Raw genomic sequence first — 26085 nt, 5'->3', positions numbered from 1 at the left:
TTCCTTAGCTAAAATCACTGTAATTCTCTGTTTCTTCCATGAAATATTAATATTCTTTCTAGCTTCCTCCCTTAATTATTTCTTCCATCATTTTTGTCTAGGAATTTCATATTTCCTTTATTGACCATATTGTTAGAATTTCAGATTGAACTGTCATACATTAGGGCTCACCTTGGAAACATCCTGAAACTTCCACAGAACAGAATGCGACAAACCCATTCAAGATGAGTTATTGAAAACTCACTTTCCAACCCAGGTCAATATCCAATGTCATGAAGCTCACCTCCAGCAAACACCATTAATTCACCTAAGTACCAGCCCTTGTAAAAGATTTTACTCTCCAAATCTATTTGAGTTCAGAGGAATGATAGAGTGAAGAAGACAGGACTGAGACAGACGGCCTGAAATTAAGTCCCTCCCTGACACTAAGTCCCAGTGTCATGAAGGGCAAATCAGTTCATTTCTCTGGACTTAATTTCCTCAACTCTCAACAATAACAAACTGCAATGCACCAGACACTTATTGTATTGTTTCATCCTCATCCCAGAGTGACACAGGTATTACTGGCCTCTTCCTCAAATGACAAGACCATTAGGCACTGCTTCCAAATTCCCAGAGCTTGCAATGTAAAGAGGGATGAAGGTGAGATTACACCTCCAGTCGGCCTGACTGCAACACCCGCTCTTCAATACACCACACATTAAAATGAAGAAGGCCAACTAACTAACAGGCAAGGTCATATGATTTTAAGGACACAAACACCTGGGGATAGTAAAATGGTTCAGAGGAGACAGTCCTGACAAAATAAGAAATATGCTTGGTGATGATTTAAATAAGTCAGTGCACAGTGTTCTTTCTAATGATCTGGGTCTTCCATGCTGTCCAAAGTTGTTCCCCTGGTCTCTTTGGTAACTGATAAGAGAAATATTGACCAACAAACTTAAGGAAGAAAATAATTTAGCACTCTTTCAGTAAAGTCTTTATCATATTTTCTCTCTGTTCTGAAATCTGAGCAAGACAGGATCATACTCTTCCACTGGCTAGTGGATGCCCATGACCATCTCCACTCTCTAGCTTTTCAAACAGCTCAAATATCTCTTAGTTCATAAGGTGGCCAGTATTTTGACACTCACTCAGCTTCCTAGTGAAGCTCGGTAGGGTGATACCTGGATAGTATACTGCCACTGCCACAGGTTCAACTACCTAAGCTACTGGACAGAAACCTTTCCCTGGAAGGTTCTAGAACTTCTGGGCTACTATTCCTGCCATGATACTTCAGCCCATATTATGTCCCTTGTTTCTTTGAGAGACTGGAGGATCGAGGAAATTCTCACTAATTTAAAACCCACAAGTAAACAAACTAGATGTATATAAAGCAAACGTAATCATCTTTTATCTCTCTCGCTAAAGCTATCATTCTTGGCTCAGTAAATAATAACATTTTATGTCCACACAACATCCAAGGCCCACAGCAAGATTTATAAGGAAAGGAAATCATTTCCTAGAGAAACTGCCTTGGAATGAGGTGGCTCATTATCTGAGCCAGCAGAATGTCAACTCTGCTTAACCCAGACTTCCTTCACAAAATCGGCAAAAAACATCCTGGTTAAAAACATTCTGGGTTTAGTGGAGAACAGAGAGCCAATTAAGGTCAGCAAGCCAAGGGTTTATAAGATTTCCTTTTATTAAAAATAACGAAATTTCAGTACTTATGTAATGGCATCTAAGAATTACATATAATTAAGTTTCTTTGTGAATAAATTAGAAGATAGCTCACTTAATATTCTAGGACATTTTACCTACCCCTGTCTATGCTGGTGATATAGCCTCTGCTGAAGAAGTTCAGTTTTTAAGTCTTTCTCAGGAATTGGAACCTATCACATGCTATCAAGACATGATATTTTAAAGAAATCAACAGTACTTGACTTCGCACACTGTGGTACTAAATTCTGTTCCATCCACTTTAAGAAGAATTGCGTGCTGTGCTGTATTCACATGTGCTTTCTCTTTTTGTGAAATACTGATGATGTTTATTTTAGGTTTGGCATTTTATTCTGAAGACCTGAAGATCTTATTTAATTGTTCCATTATAAAGTTCTTACGACCACAAAATGCCAATACAGTTCTGAATTATAGAAACAGTTAACTCTCTTGATGTGATATTTTTTTTCACATCTCATTAAAAAGACGGCTTGACAACTAAACAAAAAAGCTAACATGAAAAGCATGCCAAATTCCACAAGCTGTGAATTAGGATGATTAGTTAATGGGGAGGGGGTTGGAGGTGGTGACACATATTTTCCTACTTAGTCACAATATAGTAAAAATAGAAGAGCAGTTTACCACCCCCTCCCAAAAGGAGAGAGAGCGAGAGGAAAAGGCAACAGTTTCCATCAACCATTCTGTTCCATTAACTTGACATAATGCTAATCAATATTGTTGCTTTAAAAAAAAAATGTTTTCGTCTACCAATCTACAGCTACATTCTGTAAATACCACTGCATTTCAGGACTACTTTCCATCAAGGAAAACAAAGAAAGACCAGGTTAACCACATGGCTGAAAAGCTTTCTCTGGCTCTCTTTTCAGAGGGTCTTGTCACTGTCCCACTGCTTTTTCATCACACAGCATGAAGACTACACCGGAAGCACTGTTCAGTAACAGAGGGATCTCTTTTCATTTCTGACTCTGCAAGATGAGATCACAGAAAGTCTCACACAAAGCACATGGGCTGCAGGACATGTTTCACTGGGCCTAAAAAGACACAGCCCTCTTCACTGGGTCTTTTCTTTCAACTACACACTTTCAATGAGCCATAAGATTCGGTGGGGAGGGGCAGGGATGGGGGGAAGCAAAAGCCTGTGCCGTGTATCCATCTTCTCAGAACTAGAGGAGCCCGATGGCAAAGGTCAGACCTTAGTGGGGAAACTCTAAGGGGTCCAAGACAATTGGAAAACACTAGTTTGATAGTTTTTTTTTTTTTTTCTCTCTCTCTCTTTTCTACTGAATACCCTGCTATGTTCCATAGAATATGTCACTCACAGCCATTTCTGATCTGAGCTCCAACTTTCAGGCAAAGATAATTTCTGTTTCTGAGCTCCCACAGCAAAACTGTTGATCTAGCCCAGTTTTACAAATGAAGCTTTAAGATTTTTGGAAAACAATTTTGAATTTTTTTTACATGAGCAATAACCTAAACACTATAAATACTGGGTTGTAGTTCTTTTGTTTAATAAATTGAAAATGATTTTTCAAGCTGGAAAGAACATGGTTTTAGACTCCTAAATTGGAAATGGAAAGAGTAAGTTGTAAATTCCTCCTCCTCCTCAAAACCCCAAATTAATGACAGTTAGAGGGAAAAAAGCATAGAAAATATTTTCAAGTTGCAGCCCACTAAACACATTCAGTATTCCAAGGTTAAAGTAAATCACATCTGTCTTCCTGAGCACACTTTCTTTCTTTCCCTGAAAGGAAAGACAAGGTATCAAAATCCTAACACATCATCCATTTCATAACTCAGAAAAGGACATAGAAATCTTGAAACAAAAAAAAAATGGATATGATGACCTGGTCTATTACATTGAGGGTTAGAGGAAGCCCTTGTCTTAATAAGATTTTGATGATTAATGAATGGCATTACCATATTTACTCCCATATCTTTCTGGCTTGCATAAACCTCTTTGGCTGAGAATACAATGAAGGAAAAATATATTTTCATCACCTAATTCTTAACTGTCCCCCCTTGTTGTTGTGCTGTTAAAATAATCATAGTGGCAAATTAAAAATACAGTGAAGAGGGGCAGCCCAGAGTGAAGAGTAGGGTTCCTCCTAGGATAGGTGGCAGAGGTTGCATGACTACTATCATCCTACCACACTTGGGCAAACTATGGAGAGGAACAGGAGATAGCTTGACAAATGAAGTGAATGAGAAAACTTCAGTGCAAAAACACTTATTCCCTACATACAGGTTCTTCCACTGACCCTTTTTATTTTTGGGGTGGGGATGGGTTTACCAGGGATTGAACTCAGGGCACTCGACCACTGAGCCACATCCCCAGCCCTATTTTGTATTTTATTTAGAGACAGGGTCTCACTGAGTTGCTTGGAGCCTCACTTTTGCTGAGGCTGGCTTTGAACTTGTCATCCTCCTGCATCAGCCGGAGCTGCTGGGATTACAGGCATGCGCCACCACGCCCAGGCCACTGGCCCTTTTGTGTTATTCACAAACAAGCAATGATTCCATAGGAGCTCTTCCTATAAATAATGGTTTTTCATTGAAGGAAAAGGGAAATGCAACAAACTGTATATTAAATTCTTAAATTCATTTTGTGAGGATTTTTTAGGACACTGGTAATATCATAAATTAATAAGAATAGAGGCAAAAGGTTGCAGATGGTTGACATGTAATAATTTCCTTTCAGAAATAAAAAGTGTATAGAAAAAAAAGAGGAAAATCACTTTCAAATGATGTTGTTGCATACATATTCTATTTATGGTTGCTTTTAGTTACTAATAAATTATTTATTAAGATGAAATTGCAAACATTTAGGAAGAAAAATAGCTTGTTAATGAGCCATGGACATTACATGCTACACCTGGAACATTTTCTAAATTGGTTGTTTCCCCAAAAGTTCATTTTTAAGGTCTTTGGTTGAAACTTAAAATACCAGTTTCCAAAACAATATTTACTCATTCACTGAGCAAATCATGGTGTAGAATAATGACAATAATTTTAGCTACCATATCATAGGTGCTTTTTATGGGATCAGGTTCTACTAAAAACATTGTATAAATTCTCACATTTATTTGTTACAGTGATCCCAGGGAGTTGGAACTATCCTGACCTCATTTCAAAGAAAAGCAACTTTTAAAAAACAAAGAAAGAAAAAGCAAAGTAACCTTTTCTAAGCCCATGTAACTTCTAAGGAATAAACCAGTATTCAGAGCCCATGTACAGAGTCACTACACTCTACCATCTCAGGAAGCTAATGTGGACAGGCAGACATACAAAAGAAAGACATTGCAAAGGCTTGTTAAGCTCCTTTGGTATCTCAGAAAGCAGTTAGACTATAATCAACCTGAATTTCAACGGTGGTGATCAAGAGTTTAATACAATGGTCTCCAACTTTACCTTGCCTCAGAATCACATGGAGATCAGGCGCCACCCTTGAGTTTCTGATTCAGTATATCTTGGTTAGGACCCCAACCTGTGCATTTCTACCAGTGGTGATATTATACTGATCCCAAGACAAGATCATGTTTTAAGAACCACTGGTATAAAACATCACTTCAAAGACAGGGCTCTGGGACGCAGTAAAGAGGAGCATCCCAGAGTGACAAGTCGGGCTCCCATGACAGGTGGCAGAAGATGCATGACTACTGTCATCCCATCATACTTGGGCAAACCACAGAGAGGTAGGGGGCTTTCCCACTAAGCTACATCCCCAGTCCTTTTGTTTTATAATTTTGAATAATGTTCTCACTATGTTTCCTGAGGCTGGCCTCAAACTTGTGATTCTCCTGCCTCAACAGCCTCCTGAGTCACTAGAATTACAGGCATGTACCACCACTCCTGACTCTGACAATACTTTTAACTGAAACATGATGTAAGGAATTTTGTTGAGCACAATTACTGTTAAAATTAGGTTAAAAATGTACTCCAACTCCTGATAATGCAGATAAAGTAAATTTAATCAGAAAGAATAAGCATGTGAGGATGAGCAAAGCTTCTTAGTCTTGGTTCATACTGGTGGGTCCTTCAGGCATTTATCTCTAAGATAAAAGAAAGAACAGGGGCCAGTGACCAGGAGTAAACAGGACTGATCCTGCTTTCACTCTGCATTGCTATCACTTAACTATTCCTAAACTCTGACTGCTCATCTGTAATATAGGAAAAATAATTCCCTGTGGGGTAGGTGGTTATGAGAATCTGATAAAGTAGAGGAATAACAATATTTTATACACATAAAAATTAAATTAGAATTATTGTCATTCTGATCATTTGATCCACTCTTAAAATGTAGGACTTTTTTTAATACCTTTCTAAAAATCTTTATTTATTTATTTATTTTATGTGGTTCCATCCTCAGATGGAACCCAGGGTCTCACACATGCTAGGCAAGCACTCTACCGCTGAGCCATGACCCCAGACCAGGATCTTTTTCTTTCAAGATAATTAGGGGTTTTTTTTAAATCAATTTACAATTATAGATCACTATAATGAGTCATGATGAGACATTGTAACTCAAAATATTCCTTAAGAATTGGAGAAGTAAATGCAAGGAAATTCAATGGGAAGTTGGTGAAGAGCTTGCCCTTTACAGAAATCACTGATTTTTGAATAATCACATAAGTAAAAAATTGCTTACATAATCCTCTTGAGAGAGGGAAAGATAATGGGAAAGAAGTATTTAGCATTTATTAGCAGGCGCAGGTTCTGGTGGCACACAATTATGGAGAAGTTAATACTGATTTTCTGTAAATACTTAGAACCTTCTGCAAACTGAATTAAGTGTTCAGCTTCAGATGCTTCCATACTGTGCTCACAAACAACTCTTGCGACTATGAAAGATGCTCAAATTTGTTAAGTTTAAAGGAGGGGGTTTTCTGGTTTACAGAGAAAGTTGCTGTAATATCCAGTTCCTTCTAGTTCTCAAAGACTTATTCCTCTTTTACTTGTTTTGCCTGTCATTATTACGTTACAGCTACGGTTCATTTGCCTCCTCCTTTATGAGTCTTTAAAAATTAACATTTTTTTAAAAGTCATAACATCCACTGATGAATGCATTACATATGAAAACAACTTAACAAAATATAAATACCACCCCCCCAAATATTATGAGAGCAAGATGGGACACTAATCTTTCATAATCAGACCAAGATGAGAAATTATACTTTCACAATACCCATGATTTGGTACTGAATCATTAAATAATGTACTAGGATTTTTCTGGATGCTATCAGTTTCTGAAAGAATGATCTATGTCAATTAATATACAAGGAATTCTTAAAGTGAAAAGACTTTTAAATCAAAAGCAAATGTATGCAAATATAAATCCCATAAGTCTACACAAAGGGCTTACAGTCAACTAACTCCCCCCTGTCCCCCACATACATACACACACCCTGAACCTCACACAACATGACTATAAGGCTCTTCTGCAGATGCCTCTGTGATCACTTCAGCCATGAGGTCTCTTGTCTCCACCTAATAACAGAGTTTTGATAACAGATGATCTCAGTCTCATAGAATGAGTTTGTTCTTGCACCATTAATTTAAAAGAGCAGTGAACAGTCAGGGGGTACATTAAGAACAAAACAACTCTGTTCTGTGCAAGGAATCGACATTCAGTGTGACACTCATCTTGAACCATATTCAAAAGCAAAAAAAAAAAAACTGAAAAACTCAAAATCACATTCTCTATTGTAAATAAGTAGGCATTATGAGAGGTGCCAATTGTACTTATAATATTCTAGTTACTTTTTAATTCCCATTTCTTTTGATAGGGGAGGTTTAAACAATTTGCAGCAATGATGAGAAATAGACACACAAGTGGGAATCACTTTTTAAAGATAACCTTTTTATCAGGAGGGAGAGCAGAGAAAAAAGAACTCTCTTTTTTTAAAAGTTTGTCTTGATACAGTGTTTCAGATCTGCCTGCATTATTGTTAGAGGAGAAATTTGTTTAAAATCAAATAGAATTGTTTTGAAGGCACATTTTGAAAAAGATAATAAAGGCATTATTTTTAATTCTCCTCCCCCATCTCTTTCAGTTCTGAGGACCAAACTCAGTGCTCTCCCACTGAGCAACACTACCAGCCACCTTACTTCTATTTTAATATTTGCATACTGCCTCCAAGTCATCTAGATATATGTTCATTCTACAAACACAGTTCAGCTAATACTGAGTACTGATATTTTGCTTATTATACCAAACCTGTTTGTATGTCTACACTTAACTGTAATTTTTCATTATTAATAAAAATATTCTGTATTAATGGAATTGTAGGTGGTTCTTTGATTTTTTTTTCTACCATATCCAGTATTAACTGAGTATCTTCATAAATAAAGCTTTTGCATCAATTAAATTATTTTCTTGGGTACATCTTCCAGTAATTAATCAAAAGGTAAAACATTAGCTAGCATGGAAGAAAATTCCCTGCTAGACTAAAGTCAAATATCTACTTCTTTTTTTTTTTGTATTATAAACCCACTAATTATAAGATAAATGAATTCCTTTTTAAATCTAAAATTACTCATTTAAATGAAACATATCAAATAAATGTCTGAAACATTAGAACAGGGTATAGATAAATGAAGTTAGAAGCATTTGTCCTTTAATAAGTAAAAAAACACAAGTTAAAAATATACTAATACATTATGTTCCAAAAAATAAGTTCAAAGTTGGCTGTCTGTATTTTAGAATTCTTTTCCCCATGGAAATAGCATTATAAAATTCAGTTAAAATCCCAAGCCAATTCATATCATAGCTAAAACAAATGAACAGAAAACCCCACATAACAAATCCACTTAATACCCTGGAGCCTCAGCCCAAGATTCTGCTAAGCTCTGTCCCTCAAGGTAAAGAAAAGAATACAAAGGTGGGGCTGGGAGGGAGTCCCAGTAGTTCCTCTCTTAGGAAAAGGGGAGACAGTGGAGCTGACAGTAAAAGGACATGTAGGAACAAATACATAATACCACATGGATCGCTGAGTAGAGAAAAGACAGGAAGAAGTAAACTTCACGGCCTTTTAGACATGAAGACATTAGGTCTCCTGATACAATCGACTGTTTGGGGAGCTTTTCTTAGGCACTATGCAATTTCAGGTAGAACTGGTCTTTTGTGGATCAAAAATAATCAGAAAATAAAACCACGCCTATACTAAAGACTTACATTTTTTTCTTGTCATTATTCCCTAAACAATATAGCACAGCAAGTACTTACATAGTATTTTTATTGTATTAGGTATTATAAGTAATGTAGAAATTATAGAAAATATACAGGAAGATGTACATAGGTTATATGCAAACACTGTGCCATTTTACACAAGGGACTTGAGTATCTGCTTTGATCTCACTGGGGTCCTGGAAACAATACCATGTGGATACCAAGGGACAACTATATACATCAACAGACATGAAATTACTGAAATGCAAAATAAATCACTCAAATTTGCATCACTTGTGAATAAGATAAATAAATCTGTTCCCAGCATAATAATCTGGAGGAAGATGTACCTTGCTCCAGTTGTTCCCAACAGCTCTGTTCACATCAAATCTGTGAGTGATGGGGTACTCTTATCACAAAGGTCTCCCTTTAAATAATGTGTTTTATTTCCTTTTCATTTCAGTACCTGGTCTCTCTTGGTTTTGTACAGAACACAGAAATAAAAACAAACCTCCTACCTTTAGGCACTAATAATAAATAAGGAAGACGATGCAAATATATTGATAATCATATAACACAACATGGCAAAAAAATGTAGACTAAGTACAAATTGTTACAAAATTCCAAAGAAGAGATGGGGAAAAAATTGGAAGATTTAGGAAATATTTTGCTGCTCCAACTCTACCTTTAAAACACCATCCCACAGGGGTTACATGTGTATACACATACATGGAAATGTAGAAAGGAGGAAACTGCCGATCTTTCTAGTGTTATTTAAATGCTCCCGGCATGAAGAGGTATTTGAGATAGCTTGAGATGGAAAAACGTATTAGGTAGCCAAGAAGTTTTAGACTGGAGAAATAATGAGGCAGGAATGCACGTGGCATGTCAGAGAAAAAAAAAACAAAACTGTTTTCCAAGTTGCTTCTTGATCTTATGTATAAGGAAGTAGTATAAATAGTTCAGAAAATATTGGTTGTAGATACATAGTGAAGAACATCAAATGTCAATCAATAAGGGCTGTACTTAACTTCAGCAATGAAGAGCTCTTCAAAGTTCCCAAATTACATTTTAAGAAATTTCATAGGAAAGTTATTTCTTGCTTGATTTCAAAGGAAGACAGAGGGCAATAGCATCAGCTTTTCTGTTGTCAGGTAAGGAGGACCTGCATTAGAATAAAGTGTACACTCAAAAAACACAGGTAGACAAGAGATGTTCCCACCATTAGCAACGAGTCAAGGTCACAGAGGCACCACCAAGGAGGAGTCAAAGATGATCTCTGAAATGTGGGTTTCCGACAGAAGGAAGATGGTGACATCACCAATACTGAATCTAGGAAAAAGATGCTGATGTTGAAGAAGAGTTTAGAAGGCTATACCTGCACTAACTGATTTTCTGGATTCTTCCCTTTTTTCTTAAAATAGACCATGAGCTGTATGCTTGTTAGATTGTTTGTTCTCAAACTTATTGTTTTGATGGTTGCACTTCACATTATAGTTACAAAACTTAATGTCTGTTTGATGAACCAATAAAAATTAAAAAGTGAAAGGATTTATGATTCTATAAAAACTTATTTCAATGGCTAGGAAAGTTGTTTACAAAAATGAATGAATATATATAGGTATTATTAAGTACAGGTAAGACAACCTTTCAAAACTGGTGGTAAATCTTCAAAATAAGTATTCTGCAATCAGATCCCTTCATAATTTCTCCATACTATAATGGAACTGAAATTTAAAATCACCAATGATATATCACGAGCATTCACAAAAGACAATTCTGATCTCCAATAAGTAGATCTAGTCCCCAAGGAAAGAATGTGGCTCTGTATGAATGATTTTGAGTTCAGATGAGGTGTGTGGGCACTTGGCTCTGGCCACAATGAAATAGTAGGCATTGTACTTCCCCTTCTACCTTAAGAAACAACAAAAGGGGACAAAATGTTGGACTATTTTCAGACATGGGACAACTGATGAACAAAACTCCTCATCCTTGAGAAAAAAAAGGAGTACACGAGATGAGCACCATATTTATTCTGTTTTTCTGCCTGTAGGCACTTTCCAAGCCATTAATGGAGCTCAAAGAAAAAGCAGTGGCTTCACAATGAAAGACCTGTAAAATTACCCTGCTTTATTATTATATAGACTTGGTCCCAAGCTACCACTGGTATCTTAATAACATACACAGACTTCTAAGAAAATAAAATGCACTTGCAAATGGTAACAGCCGAGGATACTAAAAGCACAGGTTCTGCACAGCAAAATGTCTGCTCCATTTTAAACATGTATGAAAACTCACGTCTAATACCATGTTCTAAGATATAAAATTGGACCTTCACCTTTTTAATAATATTTATTTAAGTTTACATTATACTTCCATTCACCCTTTGGGTTGCTGAACTATACAAGAGTGCTTCCTCAATCCCTCCAATAAGATAACTTTTGCTATCAGGACATGCTTTTGTGTAACCTGTGGATCATCTGGGGTTTTAACATTAACAGCTGATGATTATGGGTCCTATTATTTCACTTTTTATCTAGAGCTCCATCCTCATTACACCTTTCATAGATTTTTTTAAAAAGTGACCTTTTATTCAGGGGACAGTCATAGCAGGTGCTTCTTTAGAAATGAGACTGTCTTGACTGATGCTTTCAACTCACTATGACCCAGGTAACTTCTGAAGCCAGTAACCAAGGCAGAACAAATAACCCCCCAGAAGCCACTCACCAGGTGCTGAGCCTATTCTAGGTCAGAATTTTCAAGTGTTTGACTGGAATTTACTTTCGGGTTCAGGCTCGATATTGGCCGAGCAATCCAATTTACAAAGAGATTTGTAGAATTTTCCACAAAGACCAGGAATTTTTGAAATGATAACAAATCACGTGATGATAAATAAATGATAAACTACTCTGTTAAAGTAAAACAAAGTAATCAGACAAATCACTACATACAATGACAACAAATAGGGCCAGTTTTCCTGGGTCACACCATTTTTATATTTAATTTTTATTAAAAGTGACAAGCCAGAAACATAAATAAGTCTTCCACAATGTCATGGTAAAAGGCAAAACCTGTGTAGGTGTGAAAAATATTACTAAGAGGGAAAAATATACTCATCACTACATTAGTTTTTATTAAATGGAAAAATAGCAGCTCTCCATGAAAGGACCTATGAGGCATAGGAATGATAACCAGAACTCCAAATGTGAGCAGAGGCCACAGAAGAGGGAGGTGGATGCTTACCCTGCACATGGGTGAGGTTGATAATGCTTTGCAGAAGTGTGCCCTGCCCCATGCCAACCCAGAAGTCTCAACTGCTGAAAATATCTGCATAAACATCACTAATACAAATACAGTAAAATTGAATATTCCTCTCCTGCAGGCCAAAGATATTCCAGCATATGTCACAATTTAAGTTGTGTTTTAGAAAGCTGTTATTTACTTCTTGGTACAGCTAGTAAAGTCCTGGTAGTTCTGGAGCACTGTTTATTGTGCTTTAAATCTATTGCCAGTTTCTTAATTGAATGAGAAATTTAAAATTTAGGTATTATTTACATACATTAAAAATAAACAGATTCTATGTATGCTGTTGGCTGAATGTTGATAAATGTGTATCCCTATGTAATTATATCTCAATCAAAATTTGGAACACTCCCATCCACCTAGCTTATCTTACTGTGCCTCCTTCTAGTCAGTTGCTCCCTGCAGGCAATGAATGTTCTGATTTTTATCATTAGAGCTTAAAGGTGCCTCTGCCATAACTCCACATAAACAGACTCATGTTGTATATACTCCATGTCTTGTCTTTGATCAACATGTTTTGAATATCTCCAATTCATATTGTTGCGTGTATCAGTAATTTGTTCCACTTTTGCTAAGTAATATTCTATTTTATGAATATACCAAAATCTGCTTTATCCATGTCCATTGATGAATGTGGAATTATTTTCAGTTTGGGATTTTTATGTAAAAAATTATGCTATGAAATTCTTGTAGATCCTTTTTTTTTTTTTTTTTTTTGGACAAATGTTTTCATTTCATCTGGACAAATACCCAATATTATTACAGTTTCTGTGTGTGTATTACTGTGTAAGAACTATTTCACTGTTTTCCAAGTAGATGTATCATTTTACAGTTTTACCTGCAATGTATGAAAGTGCCAGTTGCCCCACATCTTCACCAGTAATGGTAATTTCAGTATTTTTAATTTTAGCCAAACTTACAGCAATAAAATGGTATTTCCAATGTTCAGAACAAGATTCTCACTACTCAAAACAAGTTTTCTTATGCAAAAATATTAAGTGCTAGAATTAAAGAATGCTATATAAATATATAAATAATCATTGAGCATCATATATATATATATGAGAATATATATGCACATAAAATCAATAACTATTATATTCATGTTTGTATCAAATTACAAAAAGAATAAGTATTAACTGATTTTGTGTTAGTAACCAATATATTATTATTGTGTTAGAAACACAATAATGTGATGAAAAGAGGAAACATCTGAATTTAAGAGTAGAGAGATTTCTATCTTGCTGCATTTGTTTTTACTAATTTTTTATTCACTTACAAAATTATTTTAAAAAGCATATTCATCATAGTTTTATGTCTTGTTTTTTCAATTACATTTTAATTTTTATCCTATTTCAATAAACAGCTAAAAAAATAAAGACAGTATTCATTAAAATAAACCTTGCATAATGCAAATACACTATAATTACCAATCCCTTCTGGTTGGATACTGAGGTTATCCTTAATATGTAATTATAATAATTATTTGTCATGAAAATCCATACGTGTTATTTCTTATAGGTGCCTACTGATTTTAAAAAGTTTGATAGCTATTATAAAATGTATTGCTTTTTGAAAATGTCATACTACTCTTTAACATTTATAGAAAGATCAGTATATAGCATAACAAATTTACAAGATCCTCTCTCAAGTTATTGGAGAACTTCAAGTAAATCTGAATCATATCAATTTATTGAATAGATAAGAACTGAAGTTATTTTTTATCAAGCGACATCTGGGTTATGCAACCAGAGAAACAGAAATCAACTTGCTAAAGTAGCTACCTCTAACCCCTCTCTATCTGATTTTACCAGGAACAGTGGAACAGTCATACACAGTTTTTACCATGTACATTAACTGTATTCTCCTACCTATAGCCACAGGGAACAAAGTCCTAGTGTACATTGAAAAGATATTTCCAACTGGAAAAGAACATTTTTGCAAGATTTCATTTCAGAGTCAGCATTTCAATTCATGTTACAAATTGATCAAGTTGCCAAGAACCAAATTAACAGGTTTATTGATATCCAAACCAACTATTTCACTTCAGTCAGTCTAGATACATCAAAAAATTTCTTGATGCTTGATACATACAGTTCAAGTTTAAATAAAATCCCACTGTTTAAATTTTTTTAAAATGTTTCTCAAAGGCATAGTTTCCTCTTAAACAATACAGAATGCACTTTTATTTTTAAACTGAAATGGCCCTAAATTTCTGATTTTACTTCTGCCTTGAATGAGTGAGATTTAAAATAATTTAAGGTACTATACTGTTACTTTATAAAACATGTAAAATTCTACTTTAAGTGGAGGAAAACAACATTATTTGTGATAATTTTTATTATTACATTTCCAATCCGGGCTTTTATCTCCACATGAAAATAAAACTTGTTTAACTTACATATTCTGCCCTAAAATCTAAAAAGACTTCTATTTTAACAAAGCATAATAAATTGTTTTTCTGACCAAAATAGTAAGGCTTTAATTATAACACTAAATATTTATATTTTATACATCTCTAATTCCCCAAAATGGGAGTTTTCAACTAAGACAAAAGTCTCCAATTGAAGATCCTTCCAGATATAGTTACATACCACATAACATTTGGCCAACAGAAGACTGCATATCTGATGGTGATCTTGTACAACTTCATCACCTGGTGAATTACATCATCATCCTTGGTCAGTGTAAGTACACACTATGGTATTCTTACAACAATAAAATCACACAATTACACATTTCTCAGAATGCATCTCCAACCCTAAGTAATGATTGGCTTGCTATAATCATAACACAAAGATTAATATAAAGTCAAGTCAGGCATTATGGACAGAGAACAATGATATGTCTTTCTCCAAGTTTCACTTAAACCAATCACCTTGCAAAAAATATCTTAAAAATTGTCTTACCGAAATATTTAACAGATAGAAATACTGACAAGCACTGAAAAGGAAAGAAATAAAGAATAGGAAATGAAACCAAGTAGCAGGAAAATCGGGTTGTAAATCTCATTGAAATGAGAAGGCACCAAAAGGAACAATTTGAAGAATATGAAAAACTTCATGCTTTTTAAGTTACCTGTAAATAGTCTAAATTCTAAATCATTAGTCATTTCATTCAGAGACACAATTTCATCCTAAGCCAGACTTTCTATGAAGAAAATGCTTTTTGATCCCATTAGTATCAAACATCACTATAGAAAATATGCCCTGACTACTTTTCTTTTCTTTTTATTTATTTTTTTTTTTTTTGGTGGTGCTGGGAATTGAACCCTGGGCCTTGTGCCTGCAAAGCTAAATCCCCAGCCCCTGACTACTTTCAGAAAGAAAAAAAAATTAATAAAAAGCTTTGGAGAGGTTCAGACTATTCAGGAGATCTGTAGAATTTTAGAAAACTATAATTATTCACACATAACACAGTTTGATACAAGCACCTTGAAAACAGGACAATTTATTTTTTAGGACCAAGAAGTAATAAATTCAAATGTAAACTACTTTTTCAAGATATTTGGAATGATGGGAATGATGAAGGAAAGTGAAGCCCTAAAAGAACAAAAAAGTTAAGGGAAGGGGGAAGTTCTGTTTGTTTTGAAGAACAATGAAGATGTGTGTGGACTAAGCTAGGCAAAGTATAAATCAAGAGAAAAAGTTGAAGACACAGATGATGGTGTGGAGAGAAGAAGAGAATTGGTGAAAGAATTTTAATAATTGTGGGTTTTTTTCCATTTTTAACCAAAATAGATTTTTTAAGTGCACATTTCAATAGCAATGAGATTAGCTTAGCACTTAAAAAAAAGGGTTTCCACAAGAAGCTCATTTCTTGGAGCAACTAAAAACATTAAAAAAAAAGAGAGAGAGAGAGAAAGTATTCTGGGTATTATACTCATTTAGAGCAGTCACTTTCCTCTTTTGGCACAAATAATTATGGTAAAGTTTTATGAAATTTCCTTTCTCAAATAGTTGGCTTTCCACAATGAAAGAATTGACTTCTTTTTTTTAAAATCCATCATTGTACCTGAGCTAATTTCTTCTCTTAAATAATTGAATGTCTATGGCAATTCTATCTTTGCTAAGCAATAATATACAAATTCTTCAATTTCTACAACCACTCAATAGTTCACTGAGCCTTGCTGTTCGACAGGACGGATAGAACATTACAAAGCCAGTGAACCCCAAATGTAAGGATGTGGACTCCATCCTGTGAGCAAGTAGAACCATCAAGGGAACTCAATCAGGGCAGTAGCATGACTCCACCCATGGTTTATCAGAAACCCTGGATGCAGAGAGATCTCTGAGGAGCCTGAGAAGACATGCAAAGGAGATAAACAACTCAGAACCAGTAGTGACAGAGACAAAGACATATTTCATTCCGATTCAGCAGCCTCCAGTCACAACTAAATATGGGTCCACATAAGAAGGAACAGGCTTCCAGGGTGCCTGAAGCTCCACGCCTTTTTCATGCTTTTCTGGGTCAATGCTGTTCAATGAGGAAACCAAGGTTGCTACTTCTGAAGCACAATAGCATGATGGCGGAAAAAGCATAAGACCGCAAATTCAACAAACAATAGCCAGTCCTGCCCCTGAGCAACCTAACCATGGCCCCAGAAAAGCTACACATATCTCACTGCATTCTGGGTAGTGGAGTCCAGTCTATCTCCCATCCTGGACTAGAAGTTTTCATTCAGTTTTGTCAGCACTGTCCCTCACAACAGCCTCATCTGACCTCCCACTTACCCCACTCCTTGTCCTCTTCCGCAGAAACTCTTCATTCTGGGAATAAGAATTAATGGTGTTTCTACAGAATCATTTTCAGTGCATCTATGAATTTGCACCTACCTTTGCCCTTTCTTTGCCTATATTCGCCCTTCTCCATTTCCATTCCCATTTTCCATCTCCTCACTTTCTATTATCACCAGGGCTGATACTCATAGGGTACAAACCACTCCCCCAGTCACAGAAGTTTTACAATCAGATTAACTGTAGATAAATCTGATAAAATATTCAATGATGAAGCTATAATAGTTTTTAAATATTTTGTCCCTGCTAGTAGTCTTCTCCTTGAAAACTTTTCTGAGATCTCCTATTATCACTCCATGTCATGTTTTCTACTAAATCATGCATTACAATGCATCGTAATATTTTTATCTCCTGTTGGTCTCCCCAGAAAGCTATCATTTAGCTTTGCCTACACAAGAGAGAGAGTCAGGCAGGTAAGCAGACAGACAGAAACACACACACACACACATACACACACACACATATCAAATGTTACAGTGTTATTATTATGTAGCACCTAGCTTTTAAATGAGTTTAAGAGAAACAATACTAGCTCTATGTTCTAACTCCTTTTAAGTTCTAAAATTCTCTCACAAATCTTGAATATACTTAATAATAGTGATATACTGATTAAGAAGGCCTAATTCTTAGACCAGCTAGGATCTTGCTAAGGAAATTAAAAATCTCAATACAGAAGCTTAGGAAGAAACTCACCTCATTCACCACACATGTATTGGGCACATCTTTTGTGGTGGCACAATCCATGGTCTTAAATTTGCAAATGGCCAAATGGACATCACCTTAGATACAAGCAATGGCTTAAAATTCAGAAAGAACTTTCTTCCAAAATGGTTCTAGAAAAGACAGAACTTTCTACTACATGTAAGACATGTAAGCAAGTCAGATGAAAAGTAATGAGCTTCTAACCAAACACCAACTAAGACATCAGGATTTACCAAATTGGAGGGGAGAAATGACAAGTCAACTTAGCAAAGTCTCTGATAGTAAAAACCACAAACCATATTGTTTGTTAAAATATTAGGTCTTTATCAGTGTTGAAACAGAAATTTTATGGTCATAAGCTTCCTACAAATGACAGATTTTCAGGTTACCATTCTAAAGAAAGATGAGACTATCTGCCCAAATAAAAAGCTGATATTGACCTCTGAGGAACCCTCTCAGAGACAAGTGGTACACACAGTCTGATAAAAAGAATTCAGGAAAAAGTGGAGGCATATTTCCACAACCCTGGTGTGCATACCTAACTCTCATCCTTTAAAAAAAAAAACACCATGGCAAATTATCTCCAAAAGTCTAACTTCTTTCTGATAACAGAATGATTGCAGCCACTGAAATCACTGTGGTCAGAAACTTTCATCTTCTGCCTTAAACTTTGTCCAGTAAGCTCAGTAACTCAGAAAAACTGTTATCTATACACAATGGGGGCTAATATCAATTGTACATGATGCTGTACTTCTGGATATATATTTAATGCATAAAACAAATAAAGAAAGAAGAACAGAAGAAAATAACTGTGGGTGTGTATGAAAGTGGTGATTAATATGCACAGAGTATTTTCCTTTTTCAGACCTGCATTTTACTTTAGTAATATTCTTTGAATTTTCAATCAGGTAAAGAATCTTCTAAAAGAAGGCTTCTGTTATGGTGAAGCCAATGCTCATACTTTTTGCAAATTCCCAGATAATACTGACTAGTATAATAATATAATTAATAAAAATAATAAGAGTCTTATTTTATTTATTTATTTATTTATTTATTTATTTGGTACCAAGATCCTTATTTAAAATAGGTTGACACAATCTATTGTCTGGACTCTAATGTGACACTTTCTATCTAAGTTAGCCGCACCAAGCTTGGAATAGAATGTACCATTTTTGAATCATAACAATTGATTTATTGAAGAAAATTTCATAATTTTTTACAAAGTCTATCATTTCTAAACCACAAGTTTAAGACAAAACTGGTTTAGGCAGGACTCCACATCAAGGTATCTTGACATGAATCACATCATAACAAACTATTTTCCCGAACAAAGATTTCACTCAGATGATTAACTATAAATATTTTAATCAAGATAATTAGTCTTAACCATACAAGTATCGCATTAATATAGCTCTCACTGGGCTACTGCTTATTGAGATTTTTTAATTGGGAGGTGTTTAATCGTCTTGGTTTGATGGAAGGAAAAGGATACTTATGGGACTTCATGATCACTGTGGGATTAATATATTTTCTCATCTAACCTCCAAACTTTTCTCCAAATGCAGCACCACCCTGTAAACCATAATCTGGAATACATTTTCCCTCTCTCTCTTTTCCACATTCTTACTGAATATTATATTGCAACTTTAGTGAGAACAATGCCAAAGAGCACAAATTCCACTTGCTGAAAATAAAAGAACTGGTCATTTGAAAGGGGTGGAAAATCTCATAACTACCAAAGTCTCAGAGTTGATATGTGCCTTTCCAAGTCTAGAGTTCCCCTGGTTTATTTTGTCCAAGAAAGTTACCTGACCCATCTCTGATTTTAGTTCGGTATAAAAATCAGCAGCTAAAATTGAAAGGCACTACATAAAGGAAAAATTTCTGAAATGAATCAAATAATTCATAAATGGAACAAAACTATGTATACATTAAAAAACAAAGACATTGTAATACACACACACACACACACCCTCTGTGATGAATCTGTAGGCTGAAAACGTCTTTAAGGTTTCCAGTACAAGCTCATCCTGAAAACATTTCTTCATGTGCCAGTCATCCATGGTGAGGAATCTGAAGGGAGGCTTTATTTTTCTGACAACCAATTACTAGGAGAGCCATTTAGTATTTACAGCATCATCTCACTGGTCCTACCACTGTACTTAGGATGTATCTGTTATCACTTTCAAATGACCACTCTTCAACTATCTAAGAACCAGTATCTTGTTCATACTGACTCCACTACTTCAAAGCAAAATACCATTCCTCTCAACCAATTTTTTACATTAGGAAACCAACCTAGATGCCCTTCAGTAGATGAATGAATAAAAAAAAAATGTGGCATATATACACAATGGAATATTACTCATCAATAAAAGGGAACAAAATCATGGCATTTGCAGGTAAATGGATAGAGTTAGAGAAGATAACGATAAGTGAAGTTAGCCAATCCCAAAAAAACCAAATGCCGAATGTTTTCTCTGATATAAGGAGGCTGATTCATAGTGGGATAGGGAAGGGAAGCATGAGAGGAATAGATGAACTCTAGATAGGGCAGAGGGGTGGAAGGGGAAGGAAGCCGGGGCATGGGGTTAGAAATGATAGTGGATGAATATTATTATCCAAAGTACATATATGAAGACACAAATTGGTGTGAATTTACTTTGTATACAACTAGAGATAGGAAAAACTGTGCTCTATGTGTGTAATAAGACTTATAACGCATTCCACTGTCATATATAAATTAAAAAATTGATACTTATAAGCAACCCGCTGTCATATATAAATAAAAATCGATATTTATAAGCAACAATAATATAGCTGACACAAAGAAAAGGCGTCCCTAAGGTGTCATCCGAGATGGCTCAGGAACGTTCCTGAGACTGTTCAAGAATCATCACCATCTTGGTTGGCCTGGTCTAGACATTCTATGGTCACCAATGCTCTCGAAATTATGAAAGCCATGCCTAGAGGCAAGTGCAATCTGACCTCAAAAGAGGACTATGGTGACATCCTTCTCTTCTTCATATTTTCTAAGTGGTTTCAGTTTCACTAGTGTCCCCATCACAGTGGTTGGTCAGTTGAGATTGTCAGTGTGGTGACAAAGTGAGTCACCCCATTCCATGTTTAGGGAAATTGACTTTGACTCATGTGTAGGAATTCATACCTAACTATACCAAATTAAGATCATCCAATGGGACAAGAAGGAAATTGAATTCCTCAAAGAAACATTTGGAAATACCTGTATACAACTTTTTTAAGCTTTACTTGTCTATCACATCAGTTCTTTGGATTTGAGGTCTAGAATGGGTAAATGGTCCATTTTGGGTGAAAGCTTCAGACAGTAATTTGAAATATACTAATCAAAACATTCACACATACATTCAAACACACATTTATCACTGTCTGTGAAATAAGTGGCACAACATAGCCTTAATTTTGACCTTTCGGATCCATTTAGTGATTTTAAGGATACACTAATACTAAAATAGGTAAAAACAAGTTGCAGATCTATGAAGGGTTAATTTTCCTGGATATCTGAAAGCCCTTTAATTAAATATAAAAATATGTGTGCAATGTCTATTTAATATTTAAATGGAAATGATACTAGAATATAATTGCTCATTCTATGACCATGAGAGAGCTTAAGACAAAAAAAGCACAAGATTCCTCCCACCCAACTGCCTGCCTTCTAAAACCATGCTGTGCTCGGGGCTAGAAACAGCTACTTCAGGCCAGACTGTACTTTCAGAATCACTTCCCCATTTAGCCTTTGATGTCTCATAGATAGCAAAATAACACTGGGCCTTGAGACAATATGCTGATGTCACTGATTTTCAGGAGAGAAGAGAGACTCCTCCCTTGGTGCTCATGACTAAGGCCATCTGGGTGGAAACAGGCTCCTGGTTGCTTAGGAATTCACTGGCTCTTGCCCGTTTGTTTCCCACTCAGAAGCCTGATTGGGATAGCCTTCATCTTCAGAGTCATGGAGCGAAAAGGGGTTATTATTTGAAACATCTTTTCAAGATTCTTATCAAGTGAAGAAAGAGTCAGAGTAACAGTTAAGTGAACTCACAGAAAATTAATATTCTCATGCATTTCAATGGTTTCTCTGGTCTTTTATTTATTTATTTTTTTAGTGGATTTTTTTTAAACCAAAGAATTCATCAGGTTTTCTTTGTTTTTTGAATTGCTAAAGTAATAAATGCTCATTGTACCAAGGCAAAAAATTCAGAGGTACATAAAGTTCCATTTCTTCTCCCTTCTCACTCTAACCTATGTCCTTGAGATAACTCATCTGAAACACCTGATTGTGCATCATCCCATGTTTTATTGTGTTTAGATAGTTTTATACAAACATGTACACAATGTATCCCAGTTTTATAATACAGTCTATTACAAATCTTGAATAATCTCACATTATTCTATAATTTGCTTTTCAACTTGACCTTATCGTAATGGACAACTTTCTAAGCCAATGTGTATATTTTTATCGTTTTGTTCTGAAGGGCTGCACAGTATTCATGATGTGAAAGTAAAATAATTTATATAACCATTCTTTTAGTGAATAATTAGTGTTCTATAATTGTTGCTATTACATTGCTACAATTAAAATATTTCTGAACATTTTATTTTTATAAGATTGATGCCTACATGTGGGAGTGCTATATCAAACAGTGTACACATTCCTAACTTTTAAGACACATCCAATTATTCTCTAAGACAATGCCAACAGTGTCAGTATACATCCTTTGCTCAATGGCTTCAGCCATCCTGGATGGAATCAATCTTTCCAATGTTGTCAAGCTAGTGGGTAAAAAAAAAAATCACATTTTATTGTTTTAATTTGCATTTCTGTGGGACCAGTATAAATATCCAATTGTTATTTTGTTACAATTCTTATTAAAAGTTACATTTGTCATTGATCAAGAGAAAGTAAATTATCTTTCTGTTGTTGTTGTTGTTGTTTTTGTTTTGTTTTGTTTTTTAATCCCTGGAGGCAAAAACCTTGTGAGTTATTTGCTTGGTTAGTGTTCCATGAAAATACAATACTAACTTACCTAAAAGGAGACTTGATATTGGAATCCTGTTACATGAATGAAACCATGAGTGTTATCAAAAATAAGCTATAAGATTTTAACTTTTGGCCAATCTGAATAATCAAATGAGACTTGTGAATCTTCTAACCTAGCTGTCACAGTCAAATTAGCAAAGCATTAACAATCCAGAAAACAACAAAATCCACCTAGATTACCACTCTACAGTGTGACGCAATGGGAGTGGGATGGGAAGGGTCATCCAAGATAAGGAAAATGAAACTGAGATCAGAGTGTCAAAAGAGCCACACATGTTCTTTGGGAGAAAAGAATATGTAGGGGTTAGGAACAAGAGGATACTGGGGAGGCATGGCCAAGGAACAGAAAGGCCTCTGTGTCTAGAAAGCAGGGTGGAAGAAAGCAGAAGGAGAGCACAAGGGGATATAAAGATGGAGGGAGGAGCAGATTTGGGGCAAAGAAGTGGAGCCAAGAATACTGTCTGCATATGTGAGTGCGGGCCCATTACATATCCAGGGTAGATGAGCATCAGCACCAGGGAGGTGACTCCAAAGCCCGGGCAGGAGCTGAGACTGAAGATAAGGACTTAGGAGACACTGGAATCCAGGTGCCCTTTAAGGACCCTAGACCTGAGATCATGTAGGAGTCATTAGAGAATAAGAAATCAACAGTGTGTATGTGGAGACAGAACATCACAGTTAAGAACTAATTATTCTTTAAAGATATATTATTAAACTATGATTTGTGCAAAAGGTAAGGCTTTAAAAATTATGCATAATCTTAAGTTGTCATATGTACTATTTTAAATGAATTGTGACAGAGTTCATTTTAAGGAAGCCTATTGTTGAGTTATCATGTGAAACAAAACCTTCATATTAAAATGCCAATAGTAATTAGGGAAATAAAGGGAAGGGACAGGAACGGGGAATAGGAAGGACAGTAGAATTAATTGGACATAACCTTCCTAGGCCTGTATTTGAATACACAACCAAGGTTGCTTCACATCATGTGCAACCATAGAATAGGATCCTAATTAGAATAAATTATACACCATGTATGTATAATATGCCAAAATACATTCTACGGTCATGTATATCTAAAAAGAACAAATAAAATTTTAAACGCCAATTAATAACCTGTAAAATATTTTTGGGAATTCAGTTATTTATGTGTGAGGTGGTAGCATTTTAAGTGGGTCATGGGTTGATAGACACAGATAGAAAATGTTGTGGCTTCACAAGTGAACACAGAGACTGTCAAAAAATTCATTTGATGCACATAAGAAATATCAGTGAAAAAATGTTTAAAAGGAAAGAAAACCTTGGATGAGAGAGTAATTTACTCTCAAGCCCCTCAGATTGTTGCCTCCTTACTTTATGCACCCTGAAGATTTCTCTTTCCTCCTCAGTCTAGTCCCAGCCTGGTTCATTCCTTTTAATTTGCCTAAAAATGCACATTTCTTTTCATTTATTCAAAAGACTGAAATTTGGAAATATGCGTATATCAATTAAAATGTTGATATCTAAAACATAAAGTCCCAATTGAGGTACTTTGGTTTAAAGAAGCCTGGAAATTTTACAAATGCATGACCTAACAGAAATGAAAGTAAATAGATCTCAACTAATTTTCATCTCATAATTTATCTTACATACATGTGTAACTGGTTCTTGAAAGATCATTTTGAAAGTTAAGAATATTTCAACACTGCGTCACAAAACTGAAGCTGTGTTTAATTTTCAGGTCTCTTTACAAGTGTCTTTCCTCTTCTGTCAATGACAGGAACAGAAAGAGAGACTTCATAATAAAATACTAATAAATACACACAAAAATTCATTCAAAGATCAATTTTGTTTTGGAGACTTTACACAAGTGCAAGGGATTTTCCAAGTAAGAACTGAAACTCTTAAAATAATCTGTGGCTTGAAAAAAATACATTTACATATTAAATAAGTGATCAAAGAGTAAGCAATTTTAGCAGATAATCCATTCCTATGATTCCTTAAGTGTATTGTTTGTAATAGCATAGATACATTATAAATATGAAATTTATAGATATTTATTAAATTCTAAGTGGCAAATACATAGGACTTCAAGAATAGTGGTTTTCTAATTGACATTTTAGGTTTATTCGAAAAGAGAATGTAGTAAACTAAATAAATAAATCAAGAGAAAATAAAAGAGTAAAGCAGAATAGACTGAAGAGAAATGTAGCTTGCTCAGTGACAGAACTAAATGAACAATTTTCTTTTAATCATTCACATCCCTCAGTCTGATTGACTTGTTAAATAATTAGCTGTTTATGGAAAACTTACTTTTCAACAGCCAAAGGATCTTATTTCAAAGATCAGAAAAAAAAAAAAACTATAATTACAAAAAGTAGACATTTTAATCCTAAAAATACTATAATTAAAATTAACTTTTTAATTCCAACTAAACTAAATAAACCATGTCATCTGAAAAACCATTTCAAATTCCTATTACATATTATAACATGCTAATAAAATCAGGATGAATGAAACTAGCAAAATCTGTACTTTTCCATAAATAACTATATGAAAACTTGAAAAAAGAACTAAGCACTGTATATTTATTCAATAGTAGAAGAAACAACTAAAACATTTTTAATGTCAGTTGGGGAGTTATCTCATCACTCAATATGGGCCAAATAAATAAATAAAATGAGAAGAAGGATGGCAAAGAAAGAAACTCATTAGAAAACAAAACAATGATCAAAGTAACAGTATTTGCACAGAATTTAGAGAGGCTTGAGACCAGAGGCAGACAAAAAAAACAAAACAAAACAAAAAAATCCCTGGAAGAACAGAAACAGAAGAAAAGACAAGGGACAAAGTTAAGCAGCACACTGGTACTGAGGACAACAAAGTCATCATTCAGTTCAGGCTTCAGAGTGTCTTACCTGAGTGAGGACCGCAAATGACACACAGGGCCAAGAAGAAGAGAAGGTGAGGGAGGGGACACAGCTTCCATTTCCAATGGCAGCTCCACATTCGATTTGAGTGAAACATCCTGCAAAAGAAAGAAAGGCACCATCCGACACTGTACCTTAATTATGACAACGTCATAAGGTGGGTTTCAGCAGCGACTGGAGAACAGAAACCTTTTCCAGTCTTGCTTTCGAATAAAGAAGGAGTATATTTATATTGATGGATTGACTGATGCATGCTAGGGGTCAAACCCAGCAGCTGGTGTGTGCTACACAAGTACTCTAACCCCTAGCCACACACCCAGCCCAAGAAGAAATTTCAATGATGACGACATCCTAATCACCTTCTTCAAGATGGCAAAAGAAAAAAAAATCCATGAATTTTGATACTTGATGACA

General features: G+C 35.2%; 1 protein-coding gene across 5 annotated transcripts in view; it reads right to left on the bottom strand.

Moving 5' to 3' along the window:
• Positions 1 to 26085, bottom strand: part of Adgrg6 (adhesion G protein-coupled receptor G6) — a 143239-nt gene that overhangs the window by 109508 nt on the left and 7646 nt on the right. For all 5 annotated transcript variants that reach the window (XM_046450517.2, XM_046450493.2, XM_058581630.1 and 2 more), the window contains exon 2: positions 25660 to 25769. In XM_046450517.2, the coding sequence (XP_046306473.1) occupies positions 25660 to 25769 (110 nt within the window). The remainder of the gene's footprint in view (positions 1 to 25659; positions 25770 to 26085) is intronic.

Source organism: Marmota monax, unplaced genomic scaffold, assembly GCF_021218885.2.
Source record: "Marmota monax isolate L192 unplaced genomic scaffold, Marmota_monax_Labrador192_F-V1.1 WCK01_AAM20220418_F8-fsc00030, whole genome shotgun sequence".
Lineage (NCBI taxonomy): Eukaryota > Metazoa > Chordata > Mammalia > Rodentia > Sciuridae > Marmota > Marmota monax.
This window is presented reverse-complemented; position numbering and strand designations above follow the sequence as displayed.